At 39.8% G+C, this 22,253-nt stretch overlaps 2 protein-coding genes across 7 annotated transcripts; both read left to right on the top strand.

Moving 5' to 3' along the window:
* Positions 1–3,160: 3,160 nt before the first annotated feature.
* Positions 3,161–9,341, top strand: trpc4b (transient receptor potential cation channel, subfamily C, member 4b). Of its 4 annotated transcripts, none has more exons than XM_047035566.1 (12): positions 3,161–3,215; positions 3,323–3,373; positions 3,849–4,283; positions 4,448–4,966; positions 5,842–6,178; positions 6,511–6,650; positions 6,801–7,114; positions 7,369–7,564; positions 7,733–7,927; positions 8,251–8,292; positions 8,392–8,481; positions 8,595–9,341. In XM_047035566.1, the coding sequence occupies exons 3-12, from the start codon at positions 3,888–3,890 to the stop codon at positions 9,117–9,119; spliced, it is 2,754 nt and encodes a 917-aa protein (XP_046891522.1). In that variant the 5' UTR covers positions 3,161–3,215; positions 3,323–3,373; positions 3,849–3,887; the 3' UTR covers positions 9,120–9,341. The 4 variants fall into 4 exon arrangements, with proteins under 4 accessions (XP_046891522.1, XP_046891520.1, XP_046891521.1 ...); XM_047035564.1 differs by having other exon boundaries at positions 3,177–3,215; positions 3,652–4,283; XM_047035565.1 differs by having other exon boundaries at positions 3,181–3,373; positions 3,820–4,283.
* A 1,562-nt stretch (positions 9,342–10,903) lies between these two features.
* On the top strand, positions 10,904–21,716 carry postnb (periostin, osteoblast specific factor b). 3 transcript variants are annotated; one of them, XM_047035568.1, is made up of 21 exons: positions 10,907–12,028; positions 12,414–12,512; positions 14,187–14,251; positions 14,468–14,625; positions 14,701–14,865; positions 14,961–15,107; positions 15,223–15,364; positions 16,298–16,510; positions 16,632–16,766; positions 16,942–17,090; positions 17,559–17,695; positions 17,782–17,912; positions 18,059–18,189; positions 18,313–18,415; positions 18,571–18,638; positions 19,284–19,329; positions 19,436–19,471; positions 19,589–19,744; positions 19,883–19,969; positions 20,298–20,336; positions 20,454–21,716. In XM_047035568.1, exons 1-21 carry the CDS (start codon positions 11,910–11,912, stop codon positions 20,501–20,503), a joined length of 2,376 nt encoding a protein of 791 aa, XP_046891524.1. In that variant the 5' UTR covers positions 10,907–11,909; the 3' UTR covers positions 20,504–21,716. The 3 variants fall into 3 exon arrangements, 2 of the variants coding, with proteins under 2 accessions (XP_046891524.1, XP_046891523.1); XM_047035567.1 differs by having other exon boundaries at positions 19,436–19,744; XR_006957172.1 differs by lacking the exon at positions 20,454–21,716 and having other exon boundaries at positions 10,904–12,028; positions 19,436–19,744; positions 19,915–19,969; positions 20,298–20,325.
* The last annotated feature ends 537 nt before the right edge of the window (positions 21,717–22,253 follow it).

The following is a 22,253-nucleotide window of genomic DNA, read 5'->3' as shown; positions in this document are numbered from 1 at the left end:
CGTCATGCAATTGCCTGTGCCTGCCTTTGGACGATACTGACATCTTTTGGTGATCAGATGGTAGTACAAATACGTCCTCATAATTTGCAGGTGCTTGAATAGTCAAGAGAAGGTAGCAGCACCTTGTTTTGAATCCCCTCCCCCCAAAAACACGACCGATTAGTCTATAGGCCAAATGTAAAAAGGAAGGTTTCATCTGCTCTTTGAAAAGAGTTTCCCCTCTATAAGCTATAGCCTAAACTTTTATCCGAAGCAGTATGTGGATATTTGAACCTCTTGATTTGGAGTCAAGTGCTGTGACCCCTGACCTTTACCTTCCGCTGAGCTACACGTAGCCCGTAATTTTTGGTGGCAGGGATACGAGCCACTATGGAGGATTATAGGGGCCAAAACTAAATAAATAAATACTTGGTTAAATAAATAATTATATAACACAAAGCTTAAATAAATGACACAAAATATATAAATGTTACATGTATTTGTGTGTATATATATATAGGTTTACGTTTTCATGTGTTTACATTTATTCATTTATACTTACATTTATGTATTTATACTTACATTTATCCACGGTGAAACTTCCTGCAGCAAAATAAATCTGTCGTCCCCCCCGTCACAAAGTCAGGGGGCGGGTCAAAGCCTCTGATTGGTGGTTCAATTTGAATCGACTGCTTTTGACTATTCCAAGGTGGCAGCACCTTGTGCGGATTCAATGAATGAAATATTGAATGCTACAGTGGTCGAAATGTTGGCGGAAGCTGAAGAGATGGAGGCACCTGCCAGTTCACTTTTTTTTTACATCATATTGAGGGCTTCGCTGAAATTATAGGAATTATATTGGCCTTAACTGACACAGACATCAGTGAAAATGTGTTCACGATCCTCAGCGAGATGATACAGCATAGGGGTGGGCATATCGATCTTAAGACCGACAGTGGCCGGGTTGGGAAACCCGGCAACTATCAATACCAACGTTGGTATCAATAGCCTGATTGATAGCGTGATAAGATCGATACTTAAGTTTAATTCCACACCGAGTACACAACTCCCTTTACATCATAGTGGTTGTGCAAACACCGTCTAACTAACTTCGCTCAAACTCACTTAGCCCCTCCACTGCTTTTCTAAGCCCAAAGTAGGCTATCGGTATTGGCAATACTGGCCCTGTATTTACTCCTTGGTATCGGATCTATACCACATCTGCAGTGTCCGCAGTGTCGCACACCCCTAGCAGCTGTAGAGTGAGGCGATAGAGCAGGGGTCACTAAATGGCGGACCGCGGTCCGAGTCCGGACCCAGGCGGCTTCCTATCCGGACCCGGACCTTTAGCCGATATATTTTTAGCCAATGGAGTTGATTCATTTTGAAGGAACGTTTCCATTTTAACCGGCACATTTTTATAGCCTGTACGCTATTTATTTTGTCTATGGTTTTTAATGTGGTTTCTATCTTCTGTGTCCAATCCAAAGATCCAATCAGGGCCAGTTGCATAAAAATAGACCTAGTCTTAGACTTAAATGCAACTTTAAGTCCGACTTGCCATAGACACTTCAATTTACCTGTTGCATAAAGCTTTAAGATCAGCGACTAACGTAAGACTGACTTAGATAGCCTGTTGCGCGCTGCTATGGGTAAAATAAGACACTTTGCGAAAAAAGAAAAGATGGCGGACAAAACAGCGACACTTAACGGCGAAAGATTGATACATTTTAACCTTATGAAAACCTATATCTATTGGAGGAATACAGTATTGAAAAAGTTGTCTTATTAACAAATAGTGTATGCGTTTTTAAGTTTCTTAATTTAACCCCAACGCTACTTCCATTTATCAACAACAACGCAGATGGCTGGTGCTAGCGTAATACAGTGAGTTATGTTGTCATCTACTCACTCGTTTAATAAAACATTTTATTCTGCGGAAAAGCAGAACCCCGTAAACATTTTCTGCAGTTACAAATAACACTTAATTGCATACACTTAACAAATAACACTTAATTTTCATAGCAACTCAGCCCTTACGGCAAGGTTTAGCCAGCTTAGTTTAAGACTAGTCTTAGCCTTAGACTGTCTTAAATTGTCAGGTAAGACTAGTCTAATTAAGCCTGTCTGTTGCATAAATAGTAAGACTGACTTAATTTGAGGTAGAAAAGTTAGCCACCTCTCCCCCTGGCTAAACCTTGCCGTAAGGGCTGAGTTGCTATGCCAACGATCTGTTTTAGTAGGCTACGTCATTATTTTAGCATAATGTATTATGAAAGGAATTAAGTGTTATTTGTAAAGGCCCAAGGACACAACGTCATTTGGCACTGCCGGGAATCGATCCGGCAACCTTCTGTTCACTAGCCCGATTCCCTAACCGCTCAGCCACCTGAAACATATACCTATTCTATTTCCCTTTCTGCTTGTGATAGGAACCCTGACCTGTTTGACCTTTCTGCAAATAGCATGCATACTACTTGGTGCCCTGCTTCTTTGCAATAGCAGGGGTTGTGAATAAGCAGGTATTCTTATGAGAGTTTCATTGCACTTACTACCACTTTTTCCCCTTTTTCAAGAGCTTGAAGTTTTTTCGTAAGGTTTTACATGATCTTAGACTGTACTAGCCATACATTGGATTCCCTTACGTCAGTGCAACAGGCCCATGCTCTGTAACAGCATGTTTTACGGTAGCTTTAGATAGGCTTTTTACACTAGAATTTACTGGGTAAATAAATCAGTAGTTGAGGCAATGCTGGATAAAGTCCCGATCGAGTCTTTAAGTAGGACTCTTATAATTCAGTTACAGTAAAAATGCAACCACGGGACAGTACTTGGCCTCATAATGCTTCTGTCCTTTGACCAGGCTTTCTTATTAGATTTGACATAAAACCATCCTTGAAAAACAAACAAGATTAGATCTTATGTTCCATGAGTTGTGAAACACAACTTATGAATGCCGTTGTATAGAACGTGTATTGTATAATTTGTTAAATCACCCAAAGATGTCAGTCAATTTCACAAAGTTGTGCAAAATAGTCAAATATGACACAAAATAGTCATGCTTTCATATGCACATCAAAGTCCCTGCCACTGATAATGAGAATCTGGAGATTGTTGAGCTTCTTCTCAACTACAATGTGTTTGTGGGAGATGCCCTGATGCATGCTGTCCGGAAGGAGGTGGTGGGAGCTGTGGATTTGATCCTCAACCACAAGAAGCCTAGCAGGGAGAGGCAGGTGAGACATGGACCGGTGGACTCTTTACCAGACACAGACTTTTTACCTCGCAGACACACAAACACACAAACAAAGCAATCTCATCAAGAATATTGTTGTTGTTTTAGTCCTCCTTTTCGACCCCAGGCAAATGGAGCCCTCTGACTAAAGGATTGAAGGTAAGGTTATTTGAACAGAATGACAGGAATCTGAGTAAAACATTTTCTGAAGCATGAGAAGCACCAGAAATGGTTGATCACATGTAAATTACTATACTACTTACGCTACTCTTTTGAAGCAATAACCATTGCCATTAAATGTATTTACAAAATCACTCAAAAACAAACATTTTTTATCTTGTTTTTGTATGACTAGACTTGTTGTAACAAATGGTTAAATGTTTTGGGCCAAAACATATCAAACTTACTAACCTTAATAAACTTGATTCAACAAATAGGCCAAATCACCGCTAAATTGTCAGAAGACTTGGGCTAAGTGAAGAAGTTACAGGAAATAGGGGAGTGTCTTTTTCAACCATTGGCAATGTGACTAATGTTTTATCTTGATTTTATCATGATTAACAATTTGTTTACTACCTCTCACCATAACCGACATCCTTTTTAAGTTGTCCCTGTCTGCATCGTCTCTGGCCAGTGTTATCCCTCTCTACTGCTGCCCCAGGGCTCCCCAGCTATGCGCCATGGTCAAGCAGCCATTTCACAGCTGTATAACAGAACAGACACTTCATTGGATAGGGACCGCATCCACCTGAAGATTGTCCGGGCTAAATCAGAACTGTCTGGCCCGGAGCGAGCCTATCTGCGTGCTATCGAGAAGGGAGACTACGCTAGTGTCAAACAGGGCTTAGAGGAGGCAGAGATCTATTTCAGGATCAACATCAACTGTGTTGACCCACTGGGACGCACAGCACTACTCATAGCCATTGAGAATGAGAACCTGGAGATCATTGAGCTTCTTCTTAACTACAATGTGTTTGTGGGAGATGCCCTGATGCATGCTATCCAGAAGGAGGTTGTGGGAGCTGTGGATTTGATCCTCAACCACAAGAAGCCTAGCAGGGAGAAGCAGGTGAGTGAATCTCCTTTTTAAGAAAGACCTGTTTGACCACAGCAGGGGGAACAATGTTTCAGCCAATACAAATATACCTACAATAACACAAACTTAACAAGACAGGACCATGTTAGTCCGCATGTTATACTATTGGCTCTAATCTGTCCTTGGCTTGTGAACAGGTGCCACCAATCCTGTTGGAAAAGCAGTTTTCTGACTTCACACCAGACATCACCCCCATTATTCTGGCTGCACAAACCAACAACTATGAGATTATCAGGTTGCTGTTGCAAAAGGGTGTATCCATACCTCACCCACATGCAGTGTGTTGCAACTGCATTGAGTGTTTGTCCAGCTCAGATGTGGACAGCCTACGTCACTCTCGCTTGCGCCTCAACATTTACAAGGCCCTGGCCAGCCCTTCCCTCATAGCCCTCTCCAGCGAGGACCCCTTCCTGACTGCCTTCCAGCTCAGTTGGGAGCTGAAACAGCTCAGCGAGGTGGAGAATGAGTTCAAGTCAGAGTACGAAGCGCTCTCTCACCAGTGTAAGCAGTTTGCCAAGGACTTGCTGGACCAGACGAGGAGCTCCAAAGAGCTGGAAACGATCCTCAACTACCGGGATGACATCAACCCTCTGTTGATCGAGAACACCAATGACTTGGCACGTCTGAAGTTGGCCATCAAGTACCGTCAGAAGGAGGTAGCGTATTTGCTTAGCTGAGCTCAGGCTATTTTAATATTCAGATGGTCTGCAGATGGTTACTGGTGTCTTATGTTGTTCTAGAGAGAAAACTGTAGGGCCACTGATGATTTCCCTTTTGTAGTCCGTACATTGTGTTTAATTCCAGTTAAAGTAATTGAAAACGAATTTCCGTTGTCTGATATAAGTTTAGGTCAGTATACGATGAACGGTATTTCAATACATTAATCTTTTGCTAGTTTTAGCCACATTGTGCTGAGACTGGGTTGGAAATGTACTGAGATGAATGGTTTCCTGTAGGCGTTAGCATGGTATTTGCCAGTCCCATGGTACAGAGATAATTGTGGATAATGATACAATAGTAAACTGACCGAGTATTTCCCTGAAATGTAAATACTAATTTAACAAAGAGAAAACAAACAATATCCACTCATTGCTCTTTTTGAGTCAAATTGATTATATTCCCATAGTGTAAATTTAATTGGATAAATTGTGAATGAATCTGATGAATGTCACATTCTTTTCCTTTGTTATTCTTGAACTCAAATCTTCTGCTTCTTCTGAAGTAAGTCATTGAAATCTGGTCATAATTAATTTAGGCTTCTGTCCAAGACTACACATATCTAGTAGAGGGTTCTATTCAGTCTCAGATGGTAGAGGAAAGAAGAAATTAAAATGAATTTAGAGAATTTGGTAAATACTCTTTCCTTAATTTCTTTTTCCCAGTGATACTATTCTCTTTCACCAAGACAAAAGGAGATATTTTCTTATGTACTGTATTTTTCCTATTGAGACCTGTTCAGATAAAAGGAATAATTTAGGATTATCCTAGAGACTAGAAATATGAATCTCCTTCTCTTTCCGATTCTTCTCAGTTTGTTGCTCAACCAAACTGTCAGCAGCTGTTGGCTTCTCACTGGTATGGCGATTTCCCAGGCTGGAGAAGACGCCACTGGGCAGGGAAGTTCATCATCTGTTTCATCATTGGCTGTCTTTTCCCAGTCTTCTCCCTTTGCTACCTAATCTCTCCTAAGAGCCGTTATGGCCTCTTCATACGCAAGCCCTTCATCAAGTTTATCTGCCACACAGCCTCCTACCTCACCTTCCTTTTCCTCCTCCTGCTGGCCTCCCAGCACATTGTGTCTACAAACCCTAACCGTCAGGGGCCGATGCCCACCACCGTGGAGTGGATGATCCTGCCCTGGGTTTTAGGTAACGTAACACCAGTTATTAATCAATGTAATAAGTGAAAATTAAAATTATACGTGATCAAGTTTACTATTGGGCCAGATACTGTACTTATATATTATGAAAATAGTACCACATTTCATCTAGCACAACTGTTTTTTTAATGCACAAGTGTTTTTCGCCAAGCCATTCCATATTCCAAAATGTGTTCCTTATGACAGTCAGTACTCACTACAACCAGATGCCTTCCGTGCATAAGTCCATCACACTTATTTCCCACCTGTGGAATTCCACCTAAATCAAGGAACTGAGCTGGACATGTCATGCCACCACCCCGTATCTTTTCCTTCTGCTAGGCTTCATATGGACAGAGATCAAGCAGATGTGGACTGAGGGCTTCCAGGACTACCTCCATGACTGGTGGAACCTGATGGACTTTGTCATGAATTCCTTGTATCTTGCCACCATTTCTCTAAAGATTGTTGCTTATGTGAAGGTATTGCTATGCGATGTAGAATTGATATTGCTGTCAAACCTGTTTCTTTATAATCTAGACACTTGTGTACCCTCATAAGGCTTGTTTATTTCACTTTCTGAATATTTGGCACTCCAAGTACTTGGTATTTGATCTTCTGACCTCCCACAGTACAGTGGCTTCAAACCCAGAGAGAGTTGGGAGATGTGGCATCCTACCTTGGTGGCAGAGGCCTTGTTTGCCATAGCTAACATCTTCAGCTCCCTGCGGCTCATCTCCCTCTTCACTGCAAACTCCCACCTGGGACCCCTGCAGATCTCACTTGGCCGCATGCTGTTGGACATCCTCAAGTTCCTTTTTATCTACTGCCTGGTATTGCTGGCCTTCGCAAATGGGCTCAACCAGCTGTACTTCCACTATGAGACAGACGAAGGAAATGATTGCAAGGGAATTCGATGTGAACTCCAAAATAACGCTTTTTCAACGTTAGTTAAACTTTTATCAAATGTCCAAGTGTGTTTGAGTCAACATTGACTGTACTAAGCCTGCCATAAAATGAGCTACTTTTTCGTTGGGATGTACAGAATCTCACTATATTGTTTATAGAGGTCTGCCTTAGTATCTTTTATTAGAAAATAATGTTTTTGATTGCTCCAAAATAGCTTGAGTCACAGACGTCCTTTCAGGTACTATCATAAATATATTTTATTGATAACTATGGTTTGTTTTGTCCTCACAGGATGTTTGAGACGCTGCAGTCTTTGTTCTGGTCCATATTCGGGCTCATCAGTATCTATGTGACCAATGTGAAAGCGGGCCACAAGTTCACTGACTTTGTGGGTGCCACCATGTTTGGCACCTATGGTGTCATATCCATGGTGGTTCTGCTCAACATGCTCATCGCTATGATGAACAACTCCTACCAGCATATTGCTGTGAGTGTCAAGTGAATCTCCTATCCCTCCAATCTGTATATCTCCTGTATGTTTAAATACTGTCATCTTAATGACATAGGACGCTTCATACTGGGCCTTTTTTCAAATGAAGTTTGCAGCATGATTTATCAAATGTGTAACTCACTAAAGGATATGCTTTACGTTTAGGATCATGCTGACATTGAGTGGAAATTTGCAAGAGCAAAGTTGTGGATGAGCTATTTTGAAGAGGGAGGGACTTTGCCGCCCCCTTTTAACATCATTGCCAGTCCAAAGTCCATCTGGTCCTGCATCACATGGTTAAAGAAACACATAATCAAAAGGACACAAGCCGTAAAAACAGAGAGATTTGGAGAGATGGGGGTGAGTTGTCTATGTAAACCCCTGACACTTTGTCATGTGTAGTATTGTTCTGGATGTTCCCACTCAGTTTCGTTTTGGTCACAAAGAAAAAAATATTATTTAATTACGTTTCCTGATTTAGGAAGGAAATTTACAAGAATTGTTTAGTTGTATAGTTAATTTGAGTCATGAGTCCTCCATACTGGTCAGAAACACTGCTGAGATTAGTTTTCTCAGAAAGTTCAAGTAAGAGAATAGGCTAACTGTCTCCTGTGGCAGAGAGTACATCATTAGATTATAGTCATGCCAGCCATGAACTGAATTGATTTTTCCTCTTTTTGTAGAGACGGGCTGCTGAAAATGTGCGAATTAACCACCAGTATCAGGTACAGATATGCATGTTCTCCCACTCAACAGCTTTTTCAGATCTTATAATACCAATATTGTATAATTAAGGGTAGAACACTCTTAATTTATTTTCTCAGGAGGTGCTGAAACATTTGGTAAAAAGATATGTTGCTGCAATGATCAGAGATGCCAAAACAAAGGAAGGGCTGACAGAAGAAAGTTTCAAGGTTAACTACTTTTTTTGTTAGATACAATATTGCATCACTGACATCCATTTTGGACTTCATTCGACAATCTATTGATGACCAAATTAAATTCACTGGTCTTTAACTCTTGACAGGAGCTGAAGCAAGACATTTCCAGCTTCCGATATGAAGTCCTTGGGATGATGAAGAGAAACATTTCAGATGGTCGATTAGGTCAAGAAAGTAACATCAGATGTTCTGCACCGGACAATCAATTCAAACCCTCCCCCACATTTCCCACTGCCAAGCCTCAGAGCAAAATCCCCCTCTTTAACGTCACTTCCACAATCCTGCAGAGTGCCACTGCAACCTCCACCTCCCAAGCCTTTACCAAACTAGTCAACAACCCAGTGATCCCTAAGCTTGTTCCCCTAGTTACAGAAGTCAGGCTGGCCTGCAGTGACTATCCCAATGATATGTCAGACTTGGGGCAAAAGAACAAGTGTCCAGACCACAGCAGTCAGGTGTTTCCTGTGTCAGATGAGCCTGGGGAGTCTGACGGAGACCAGCGGGACTGCAATGGGGAAAGTGGGGTGAGGGGCAGAACCAGGATGTCAGAGGAGCAAGAAAAGGAGGTCGAGAATCAGGAAAAAGAAATCCGTCCATGGAAGCCAATATAGAGATTTTCCATTAGTTAATGGTAGTTAATGACCAATAACTTAACTGATTCAGTGACTGATCAGTGATTTACAGAGTGAGTTTGTTTACTTTGTGTCAAAGAAGCTTCCCCATATGACATTGTGATGTTGACCACTAATCATAATGGTGACCAAATACAGTGCCCTCCAAAAGTATTGGAACAGTGAGGCCAATTCCTTTATTTTTGCTGTAGACTGAAAACATTTGGGCTTGACATCAAACGATGAATGTGAAACCAGAGATCAACGTTTCAGCTTTTATTTCCAGGTATTTACATCAGGATCTGATGCACAAATTAGAAAATATCACCTTTTTGTTCAAACCCACCCATTTGTCACGTGAGCAAAAGTATTGGAACATGTGACTGACAGGTGTGTTTTGTTGCCCAGGTGTGTCCTATTACATACATTATTCAATCAATAAATACCACTGAATGTCTACACTCAGGTTCAGATTGGGTTAGATAGGTTTTGTATATGCAGACTGTATTCAGAGGTGAAAACAACATGAAAACCAGAGCGCTGTCTTTGGGTGAAAAACAAGCAATTGTGAGTCTTAGAGAAGATGGAAAATCAATCAGAGCCATTGCAGAAACATTGGCCATAGCCAGTACAACCATTTGGAATGTCCTGAAGAAGAAGAAAACTACTGGTGTACTAAGTAACAGAGGTCGAACAGGTAGACCAAGGAAAACATCAGCAGTTGATGACAGAAACATTGTGAGAGCTGTAAAGAAAGACCCTAAAACAACTGTTAGTGAGATCAGCAACAACCTCCAGATGGCAGGAGTGAAGGTATCACTATCTACTGTTCGCAGAAGACTTCATGAACAAAAGTACAAGGGCTACACCAGAAGATGCAAACCACTCATTAGCAAGAAGAATAGGAAGGCCAGGCTGGAAATTGCCAAAAAGTACAGAGATGAACCTCAAAAATTCTGGGACAAAGTTTTATGGACTGATGAGACAAAGATTAACTTTTACCAAAGTGATGGAAAGGCTAAAGTTTGGAGAAAGAAAGGAACTGCTCATGATCCCAAACACACAAGCTCATCTGTGAAACACGGTGGAGGTAATGTCATGGCTTGGGCTTGCATGGCTTCTTCTGGGACGGGCTCATTAATCTTCATTGAGGATGTAACACATGATGGCAGCAGCAAAATGACCTTGGAAGTCTACAGAAACATTTTGTCTGCCAATTTAAGGAAAGATGCAACCAAACTGATTGGCAGAGCCTTCATCATGCAGCAAGATAACGACCCAAAACACACTGCCAAAACAACAAAGGAGTTCATCAGGGGCAAGAAATGGAAGGTATTAGACTGGCCAAGTCAATCTCCAGACTTAAACCCTATAGAGCATGCATTTTACCTGCTTAAGAGGAGACTGAAGGGAGGAACCCCACAAAACAAACAACAACTGAAAGAGGCTGCAGTGAAAGCCTGGGAAAGCATCAAAAAGGAAGAATGCAAAAGTTTGGTGACGTCAATGGGTCACAGACTTGCTGCAGTTATTGAAAGCAAAGGATTTGCAACTAAATATTAAGTCTTATTCACTTAAATATGTTTTAAGTATATCTGTTCCAATACTTTTGCTCACATGACAAATGGGTGGATTCAAACAAAATGTGATATTTTCTTAGTTGTGCATCAGATCCTGATGTAAATACCTGGAAATAAAAGCTGAAACGTTGATCTCTGGTCTCACGTTCATTATTTGATGTCAAGCCCAAATGTTTTCAGTCTACAGCAAAAATAAAGGAATTCGCCTCACTGTTCCAATACTTTTGGAGGGCACTGTATATATGCAAATGAGAAAATCTGAACTTTACATCAACAATACTGAAAGAAGGCATAAACATACTATACAAATGAACATGTACAACAAAACGTTATTTAATAATAGCATTTTTAACGTTTACCCGAGCTGTTGGATGCACTCACTGCATTTGTTTCAAAATGTATTGTCCCTTTGCCATGCACTAATGAAACACTAGCAATGTAAAGAGGCCCTATATACAATGTAAATATCATTAACCATCATTTCTCTCATGTGTACACTGTGAAGAAGTATCAGGTCCTATGTGGTCTGACGGAGTACTATCAGCTGTGAAAACAAAGAATTTTGGCAGAATTGTTGAAAAGCAAAAAAGCATGTAACATTTCACCGCTAGGTGGTGTACATTGCATGTAAAAAAGCAGTATGGCAGTACTTCCAACTCTGTATGTTCACTTTTTGTTTGGGTTAGATTAGATTTGTGGCCAAATAATTGAGATTGCCACACACATGAATCTGGAGGATTCCCAATCTCCATCTGCTCTGAATTCTACAGCTGCTAAATCTGGAGCACATGTTCTGTGTTACGGAAAAATGACTTACAACTTACAGAAGTTTGGGGTTCACAAAGGTGACTCCCTCCGTACTTCTGTGAAAAAACTGCATGTCATCAAAATGACAAATGTCCCTCAGACAGCATGCCTTCTTTGCTTCCACATGTTTTTTTTTCTCACCATGCAAGTATGTCTAAAGGTATAAAGACAAAAAAAATATTACAAACTACAAAGACAATTTTAATAGTATTCTGACTGGCCAAAAAGTCTGTGTCAAATATGAACACACACTATAATGAAGCTGCTACAGGAATATATGGTCATAGAGGGAGGTTGGTCTGACTCCTTGCCATCCTTCTAGAGCAGTGAGGTATTTAAACTCCCTCTCTGCAAGCCTGCTCCCATTACTCTGGTTTTGTTAGGGCCAGTTGAGGGACTAAGGATGAAGCTCTTTTTTGCAGCTGCCTTTGCGTTCTTTGTGCTGTCTGCCTTTGATAGGGCTGATTCTTCTGCTTATGACAAAATTGTGACACACAGCCGGATCAGGGCTAAAAAGGAAGGGTAAGAAAATTGTATTATTAGTGGTATTGGTAGCACAGTAGAAGGATGGTATTAATATAATTTGCTGGTGGAATCATTGAATATATTCATAGCTGTCAAGCAAATGTATGGATGTTTGCAATTCTGAGTGAAGTTAAATATGGATATGATAAAAATACTTTATTGCATAATAAATATAGCTATCAAGTACACCTTTTGTATGAATAAATAAAGATGCATGGTTGATTAAGACTATTACTGTTACTATTATGTACTACTTATGTACCATTTAAAATATTTACATTAATGTACTATACATGTTCCAGTGCAAGCAAGGAATTTTAGCTCGTTCAATGGGCACTGTAAATTCATGGTTCCTTTCTTAAATACCCCTGGTGCACATCAGCCCCAATGTCTGCGCTCTCCAGCAAGTCATGGGGACCAAGAAGAAGTACTTCAGTACTTGCCGTAATTGGTACCAAGGGGCCATCTGTGGAAAGAAAGCGTAAGTGTCATTTTATGGTTCCTCCAGGCTATTATTTATTCTTTCTTAAACAATGAATTTGGAGTTCTTCTACAACAGATGAGAGTTATCTCCCTATGTCCCAGCACATCCAACACATAAAAGCAGTGTATCTATAGAATCAAGTAAAATATGTGTCACGTCAAGGTACCCCCTTAGTAAAATAAACATCCCAGTCCTGGTTGATGTGTTTTTAATGCATGTACTTTATCCATCACACAAACAATGCTCTGGAAAATATGGTTTAGCTCCAGTCCTGTGTGTGTCCATAATGATAGGCTTCCTTATTAGAAAAGGGTTTTATTAGCCAGACCCTGGTTTTATCCATTTACCGCATGCCAGTGGTGTGTGCATGGCTGGCTTACATACAGTACATTCTCATTGGAATGGGAGTCTTGTCAAGTTGCTGACCAAACAGTAGTTTCCAGCTCCATGACTAGTGGAAGGTTGGGGTTTGTTCTGTGCGTGGGAGAGCAATGTGGAGATAGTGTTGCTGACTGTTGCACAGCATGACTTGTGTGTCCCCATCCCACCACTCTGTTGAAGTGGACTTACAGTAAAGGAGAACGAGGGAGAAACTGGCAGACAGCTATGACCTCGGAGCCTCAGCATAGACTCAATCTGTTCCCAAAAGTAATGTCTGGTCTCTGGTGAACAGGCAAACTGTTTATGGCAACATTCAACCACCATCCACCTTTTTTTATTTTTTATTTCCTTTATTATTATGAAACAAGCAATTTGAAAACCAATCATACTTATTTTACACTTGACGTATAACATGCAAATATTTATCAGTTTTCAGTATGAAAGCTTGTCTTTAGTATTTTACGTTTATAATCTAAAAATGCATCGTCATTCATTATGATCATCAATAATTATCTTAATAAGTACTTTATTGAAAGTATATGGAATGTATATGAAATGCAGAATGTGTCGTTCAGGTTTCTTTCTATGGAGGTTTCTCTATAAACAACTAGTGACAGGTATTTGCTTTATTATTCAAACTCCCATGCCAATTTGGCACCCAGGTATTTTTCTATTTGACTCTGGAAGAGCATATAGAAATATAGTGTAGACTCTTAATGTTACTCATGATTAATTCCAGGCCTCAAATGTAGACTCTGCAGACCATCTGCAGGGTCCAGGAATATATCAAATTGCAGACAGTGCCTCTGTTGCAACTACCATAGCTCTCACTTGTTCAGACTTGAAGGTTCACATGCTATAGTATTTTTTGGCAGCTGCTGTTGTTTTCCCCATCTTCTTCTGTTTCTATGAATTTAGGGTTGCTGTCCTGTTCCTCTGTAAGGAGTGAATATGTGATCTCACGTTTGGGTGGCCAAAAAAACAACTTTTTTTTCTAAATCATCTGCTCAGATGTTCAGCAACCTGCAAATCAACTTAGAAGTCACTAAAGTCAAGACAGACATACATACAGGGGCCTTCCCCAAATCGTTGGAAAACATTGTTTGTATGATTACTGAAACAGATAGAGTTTCGTGGGGGGGTTTAAACTCACCAAAAACAATCAACTCAAGATAATGTTATGATTCAGCTCAAAATAAGGTCTGCAACATATATAGTTACGAGAATGATATGAACGTTATCAGCCCATCAATCTGTAAGTATAGCAGAGCATGTCTCTTTGTCCTTCAGGACTGTACTGTATGAATGCTGCCCTGGATACATGAAGCTTGATGGTCTGCGTGGTTGCCCAGCAGGTATTGTACTGTGTGTATTGGTGTTTACACTGTATGTGATACTGTACTCAAAGAGTAGAGGTTATGGGTATAAAGCACAATTTAAAAATGCAACACTAAAGGATTTTATAATGAGTGGGTGTTGATTGAATGTAGATTTTTTTTGTTACTTTTGTGTGTGTGTAAAGGGAGAATGGTGTTACATGTTATTGTTCTGGTGTCATACCCTTTCTGAAGTGGCCCCAATTGATCACGTGTATGGTACTCTGGGATTGGTGAAGGCCTCCTTAACCCAAGAATACTCCGACATTTCCAAGCTGAGGGTTGAAATTGAAGGATCTGGATCTTACACTTTCTTTGCTCCCAGTAATGACGCTTGGGATCTTCTGGAAGAGGTAATTCCCACCAAAATGCAGATGATACACATTTTCTTCTACTGGAGAACAATTATGACCCTATCTACCTTATAGACAGTGAAGAGTGCCTTGGTCAGCAACGTAAACATAGAGTTGTACAATGCCCTGCACTACCACATGGCCAACCAACGTCTCCTGACAAAAGATCTGAGGGATGGCATGACTGTCACCTCAATGTACAACGACCTGGGCCTCTACATCAATCACTACTCCAATGGGGCAAGTCTTGTCTATCTTTGACTACATTTAAGCACATACAGTAAAAAAAGGTTATGTGCATTCAGATTGTATAAAACAGGCTGCATTGTGTGCAGGTGGTCACTGTGAATTGTGCCAGGATCATCCATGGTAACCAGGTGGCAACCAACGGTGTGGTGCATGTCATTGATCGAGTCATAACTGCTGTTGGCAACACCATCCAAGATGTCATTGAGGTTGACGATGATCTGACATCACTGAGTGTAAGTCGTGAAGATTCTCTCCACTCATCTCCTTCCTAACTCTCCTCATTTAATCATCAATGTGTTCATAAGCACTGTCTGAAAACATTCTACTGTGTGTGACCTTTACCTTTAGGCTGTTGCTGTGGCTTCTGGCTTGCTAGACAAGCTGGGTGAGCCAGGACATTACACCTTGTTTGCCCCTACTAATGAAGCCTTTGACAAGCTGGACAATGATGTACTGAAAAGACTCATGAGCGACAAGGGTGTCCTCCAAGGTAAACATTCAACTAGGTACTCAGTACTACTCTGAAATGCCTGTTTCTAATACAAAGACAAGCTGGCATGAGGACCTTCAACAGTGGAAGGGTTACTAGACTCATTATCATGCTTAGTGAAATGAAAGAGCAGGAATAGAATGGTTCCCAGTTAACATGTTTTCTGGAACGGGCCCCCTGAAAAAACATAGTACAAAAGAAAAAAAAGAATTCCTACTGAAAACAGATGGGATCCCTAGTCAAAGCTATGGATTTAGAATTCTCAGACAGTTGGCAAACTGATAACTTGCCACAATTGTGCAAGTATGTAATGGAAAAAAGCTTTTCATTCAAAAGATGAGTCTATAAATAAAGATGATAAAGATCTGTTGATAAATTGATACTTTTATGTTTCAAAGACAGGCATTGTCACTTTTATATCGTGTTTTGGTGGCACAAAAACATTTACAAATGTACAGTATATCAAAGAATGTTGGCAAAACAAAACATATCAATATGCTTTTAGATTGCTACGGCAATAGTGGCCTCTTTGAAACATTATTATCACAATCCATCATGCACATCCCCTTAAACATTATGGCAGATGAGGCAGGAAACAGCTGCCTCATTCAGTGAGCATTAAAAAGTTATGCAATCCCTAACCGTTACATTATTCCCAAGCCTGCGATGTGATGACAGATCAGACCCCATCAGGCAAAATATATTTGTACATGAAAGCAACCCTCCCAATGGCCTGAAGGATGTAAAGGATCTCCTGGCTGCCTGTGCTTTGACATGCTAGTACCGGCAGTGGAAAGCTAGCTAAGTTATCATCATATAAATCTGTCTGGATCCCATCCCCTCTATGATAGGCGACCACAAAAGTCAACCCATGAAATCCACTGTCGCGCCATGTCTTAAGAAAGATAAAATGGTTCTTTGTCTTGCTTGCAGCACTGCTGAATTTCCACCTCCTAAACTCTGTCCAGTGTTCTGAGGCCATCATGGCTGGCACCTCCTTTGAGACCCTTGAAGGTCACAACATTGAGATTGGCTGCAACGGAGACACCCTCACTGTCAATGGTATCACGATGGTACTGAAGAAGGACATTGTCACCACAAATGGTGTCATCCACCTGATCGACCAAGTGCTCATGCCTGACTCTGGTTTGTCTTTTTGACCTTTCACCACATATTACAAGCTGTCATGATGTATCAGTCAATATAAATCTGCATGGTAAGTCATTAAGTTATCAAAAACAATGACATGTCTAATTCTTGATCAAAGCCAAGCAGGTTATGGAACTGGTGGGCAGTTCTCAATCCACCTTCGGTGACATGGTTTCTGAGCTGGGCCTATCTGCAGCCATGAGCCTAGAGGCTGAGTACACTCTGCTGGCTCCGATGAACGCAGCCTTCACTGGTGAGTCATGTCTCAATCCTGAACATTCCCCTTCCCAACTTCGGTGGGTAAACACACCAGGTGCTCAAAACGTGGCTCTGGTTAACTTATGGCTGGATCAAGATATATACTGGATGGATCATATAAGATTTTACAAGAAAGGCTACAAGATTTTGCAACAATTTTCCCCTCACAGATGAGGTTATGTCAATGGACCAGAGGTATCTCAAGGTTATTCTGGAGAACCATATTCTGAAAGAAAAGATCGTGCTTGGACAGTTGTACAATGGCCAGCGTCTAGAGACCATTGGAGGGAAGTTCTTAAGGGTCTTTGTTTATCGCACAGTAAGTTCATCTTCCTTCTATCTGAAGAGCAGATGACCATCCACATTAAGTTGATTTCAAATCAATCAATATTTAATTTAGCTTGTCAGATGTTTATCTTTAGACAGTGAAGTTGTTTGAAATAAAATATATGTATTAGAGTGTCTTAGACCATGCATGCATTCATAACATTTATTGAATACAAATGTTAGATTTACTAAATGGCAATATTTATACAGTAATTTATTTGAATGAGATTTCAACTGCTATTACACATTTCATCTGAATTTTAATTTCAACTAACATAACTGAGCAAAGCAAAAGCAAAGCAACGGTTCATTTTTTGGCATTGGAACAGCATTGGTTAAGTTAAAACTATTTAAATTAGTCAAGCGGCATTTGTCACAAAATTGTTAGACTAATGCTGATCGAGTACCATCACAGATTCCAACAGCTGCTTTAAATTATAACCCATGGAATAATCTGTAGGCTGTCTGCATTGAGAATGCCTGCCTGGTGAGAGGCAGTAAGGAGGGGAGTAACGGAGCTCTCCACCTGATGAAGATGCTGATTAAGCCTGCTCAAGCCAGCATGTTCCAGATCCTCACTGACAACGGAGGCTTCAAGTAAGATATGGAAGGTTGCCAGTTCAAGTGAACTGAAAAAATGGAACACTGAACTTCACTGACCATCTGTTTAAACTTGCTGACAGGATATTCTTGTCCCTGATGGAGGCTGCAGGCTTGACTGACCTGCTGAAGCAGGAGGGAGATTTCACTCTGTTTGCCCCTAGTGATAAAGCCTTTGCTGGTGTGGGAGACGGGGATCTAGCCTTACTGAAGGGTCAGTGTTTCAGACTAATTCATTAATTTTAAGTCTTGAAGTGCCCAATTTTAATACTGCAGTTGTAGTATCACATGCTATAACAGATTTCAACAAACATTAGACTTCTAATCCATCTAATGCATTTCTCCTTATATAATAAACAGGAGACATGAATGCCTTGAGGACCGTCCTACTTTATCACTTCAGTAATGGTGTCTTTATTGGCGGAGGTCTGGAGCCTGGAGTGACCAACCTTTTGAAGTCTCTTATGGGCAGCAATCTTCGGGTGCTCTCTGTAAGAATGTTAATAGATATTTATTTATATTAGTTGGGTCAAAATAGCATTGTAACCCTAACACTAAGAAAAACAAAACAGAACAAGGAAATAAATTATGCATGTTCTTGTCCTATTTTTCAGGCAAACAATACTATAAAGGTTAATACTATCAAGGTTCCTGAACATGATATAATGGCTACAAATGGAGTCCTTCACTTCACAGATAGTCTTCTGTATCCTGCAGGTGAGAAAAGTTTTAATTCCTTTGTTTGCAAAGCTTTGGCGGGGCCATTACAGTTTCACATGGTGTTGGTACACCAGGGAACACACCTGGGACATGGACCATGGACCATGCTTTTAAACCTGCCAACGTGGCTAACACCTAGCATTTGTAATTAGACCAGCCTGTTGGAAGCCAGGATCTCCTGGGGCTCCTGAAAAGGCTCATCATGTACATCCAGTTCAAGGTAAATTTAGAGAATTTTAATTTGTTAATACCATGTTCCTGTTCATTCAAACTACACAAATCTGTATGGAATTTATAAGGTAAGTTTTTATAAAGGTACGTTTACAAAGTTATTTAGTATGGTAGTAGGTATTTTTCCTATACAAAAGCATAGTGTGATTTAATGCACACTTCTAAATAATATTAATGTCCAATACATTTGCTGTTGTAGTAAAAATGTGTATTGTAGTAAAATAGTCTTACTATAACGAAGAGGTGGTAGAACAAAAATAACATTCTTATCAAACATAGTTGCAAACTTAAGATTGCAAGCATATGCCTATTGAATTGAGAACAGGGTGAAACCACATATCATGCCAGGACTTGACACAGTTTTGCAGGATTTCCTTTGTACCATACCGAGAAAAGGTTTACATGATTATACATGCATGAAGAAGGGAGCAGCTGCAATATTAAAGAATTTGGTATAATGTGAAATTTTACAAACCTTAATCAACATACCTTATCATTAAAAAAACCCTTGGACAGGTAGTTTATCGGAATGCTCAGTGTTTTGCCCAATGGATTAGCTGAATATAACTTTACATGAAAAGGAAATACTTTAACTATAACTATAATATCTCTGTTGCTTACTTTTTACTTGCAGTATGTGTCAGGATTCAGATATAAAGAAATTCCCCTTACCTTCATGAGTAAGTAAAGCCGTAACATGGGACATCATGCACACATGGGCAGGTTGTCTGGAAATAAGACACACTCCTGTACATGTTTGATTTTAAAATATGTTTTCCTTCCAAGGGTCCTCTATCACCAAGGTGACCAGGGTTATTGAAGGTCAGCCGACTATCACCAAGGTGACCAGAGTCATTGAAGGTGAACCGTCTATCACTAAGGTGACCCGGGTCATTGAAGGTGAGCCGTCTATCACCAAAGTGACCAGGGTCATTGAAGGTCAGCCGACTATCACCAAGGTGACCAGAGTCATTGAAGGTGAACCGTCTATCACTAAGGTGACCCGGGTCATTGAAGGTGAGCCATCTATCACCAAGGTGACCAGGGTCATAGAAGGTGAACCGTCTATCACCAAGGTGACCAGGGTAATTGAAGGTGAGTTGTCCATCACCAGGATTACATTATTAGAGGCCCTACACTTTAAACTGTGTATTACTCTGCTACTGTTATACAATGTACAATATGGTATAGAACAAAATAAGTATCTCTGACGAGGGCATGGTTCCTCCCAAGGAACCGACCTCTCTGATTTTTCCACTATTCAGGGTAACCCTGAACTGCTTGAAATGGACCCTGACAAGATAGCAAAGATTATTCAAGGTGAGATTCACCTGCAGATATCATCTTTGTGTAAAAAGTAAAATCAGATTTTTATGATAATAATGTTTTTGTTGTTGCACACAGTAGCACATGAAAAGTTATTGCGTTGTTAATACATGTCTTATCTGCAAATTATGCAAAATTGTAGATATTATAGCTATTTTGTCTTACAAAATGCAGACAGGAATTAAACACTTAAGTACTGCTTGAACTGTACACTTATAGTCCTTGATTATCTCCTGACTTACTAAACACATTATTGGTACGTTACATTGGATGTAAGCATCTGATGAAAAAATACATGTAAATGTAAAACATTTCTCTACAGAGGGAACTGGTAGGCGGGTAACTGGGAGAAGAGTTCAAGGTAATAATGATTCCATGACCATTTTAAAGTATCATGTGCATTACTGTTAATACAATAATTTAAGTATTGTATTGACAATCAATCAACATTTGCTTATTTTATGATCTTTTGCACTAGCTGGACAAAGAAGGAGACTTTCCCCGCCACCCACTGAGGAGAGAACATAAATAAACCAGGACACTGATGACTTCACAAAAGTAAAATACAGAGACAGACAATCCCCATGGTCCCCATAGTAGGTCTACACTTACAGCTATTTTGTGTTTGATATTCAGTAATACTTGGTTATAATGGTGACAGAAGCAATTGTAGGAGTAATATAATTTAAAAAATCACCAGGTAATGTAAATATTTTACAAACATTTGTGGTAGATTGTGTTCAACATTGGTCGAAAAAACTAAACTAAATCCAAAATATATAAAACCAAGCTACATACTGCAATAGAAGACTTACGAGGAGTGTGATTTAAACATGAATGCTTTTTAAAAGATTCTCTGTTGATCTCAGCATGGTCATTGTTTGTATTTTGCTTCTTATTTTTCGAAATGTAAGATTCATCTAATCTTTTTTTTTTAATGTTACCAGAAATAGTTTCACCCTAAACTTGATGCTAAGTCTTAGTTTTAGATAATCAGTATGGGTGCTTTTTGCTTTCACCACAAACTGTATTCTCTGGTCATGCAAATGTTTATCTTTTACTTTGTGTTGTTTTAAATATTTACATTTACATTTAGTCATTTAGCAGACGCTCTTATCCAGAGCGACTTACTGTAAGTACAGGGACAATCCCTCGAGGCAAGTAGGGTGAAGTGCCTTGCCCAGGGACACAACGTCATTTGGCACGGCTGGGAATCGACCGGCAACCTTCTGATTGGTAGCCCAATTCCCGAACCGCTCAGCCATCTGACCCAACTATTTCATGTGCAACATTTGTTAAATATCTTTTGGTAGCATTTTTACTGTGGTTTGCAAACATTTATTAATAAACTGTAATCTGTGTAATAAATATGTCAGCATGGGTGTTTCAACCATTTTAACTGATTTAATTCTCAGACTCACAGCATAAAATAAGAGATAATCATTGTTGATGTCCTAGATCTCCAGAACATGTACAATTCAAACAACAACCACAACATTAACGGCTGACTTGATTTCAAGGCTTATTCCATCCATAAACCATTTTGGGATAGCAGTCTTTTATATATATATTTTTTTCCACACTTTAGGTAACGAAAAATAGGAGAACAAATTCACATAATCATCTGCATAATCAACAACTGTTATCTTATTAGGTTTTTCTTGTTTAAGTTGATACTGCACTTTGTTTGTAACAAGGATAGTTTTTCATGGGTTTAATAAAATTCAGCAAGAATTGTCAATTCTGTATTTTACCTTTAATTTCCTGTGAAACTAATATGAGATTACATTGGATTATTATGCAAAACATAGCTTTGTTGGAGTTAAATACTATTCCAACTATCCCGGTCTGACCCTGAGTCTACATCATGAAAGTATGGTTTCAAAGAAGCTCCACTACACTCAACAACAACAAAAACTGACAACATCTAGCCAATACACTGTAGCTAACTATAAACAGCTGGTCCTGGAACAGTAGAATGTTTCAGAGCTAGCATGCAATGGGATCCAAAGTTGTCTATTGAGTTCTGGCTGAAAATGTGCACATTGCACCTTACAATGAGCACACCAGTGCAAGGCAATGATTGTCATTTTAAGATTCAAAGACCCTGAATTAAGTCAGTTCCAAAAGGTCATAGTTAATTTAATACTTAAGAAATCCCAAAAATCTCAGTAAAATATGTTGTACCCTTAAAACATTAAATTCAAGAAATCTGTAACGTCTGTACTTGGAAACATATAATACATGTTCAAAACGTACGATATTTGTGCTCCAAACA

The sequence above is a fragment of the Hypomesus transpacificus genome, chromosome 15 (genome assembly GCF_021917145.1).
Source record: "Hypomesus transpacificus isolate Combined female chromosome 15, fHypTra1, whole genome shotgun sequence".
In the NCBI taxonomy this organism is placed as follows: Eukaryota; Metazoa; Chordata; class Actinopteri; order Osmeriformes; family Osmeridae; genus Hypomesus; species Hypomesus transpacificus.
The sequence above is the reverse complement of the archived record's forward strand: the minus strand, read 5'-3'. Positions and strand labels throughout refer to the sequence as shown.

Excerpts from the sequence above, each read along its gene's own strand:
- trpc4b (XM_047035566.1), top strand. The coding sequence starts at position 3,888 with ATGCGCCATGGTCAAGCAGCCATTTCACAGCTGTATAACAGAACAGAC. Across the intron at positions 4,967-5,841 it reads TCAAGTACCGTCAGAAGGAG|TTTGTTGCTCAACCAAACTG; the intron begins GTAGCGTATTTG and ends GATTCTTCTCAG. Across the intron at positions 6,651-6,800 it reads AGATTGTTGCTTATGTGAAG|TACAGTGGCTTCAAACCCAG; the intron begins GTATTGCTATGC and ends GACCTCCCACAG.
- postnb (XM_047035567.1), top strand. The coding sequence starts at position 11,910 with ATGAAGCTCTTTTTTGCAGCTGCCTTTGCGTTCTTTGTGCTGTCTGCC. Across the intron at positions 18,190-18,312 it reads GCAATCTTCGGGTGCTCTCT|GCAAACAATACTATAAAGGT; the intron begins GTAAGAATGTTA and ends CCTATTTTTCAG. Across the intron at positions 19,330-19,435 it reads AATTCCCCTTACCTTCATGA|GGTCCTCTATCACCAAGGTG; the intron begins GTAAGTAAAGCC and ends TTTCCTTCCAAG.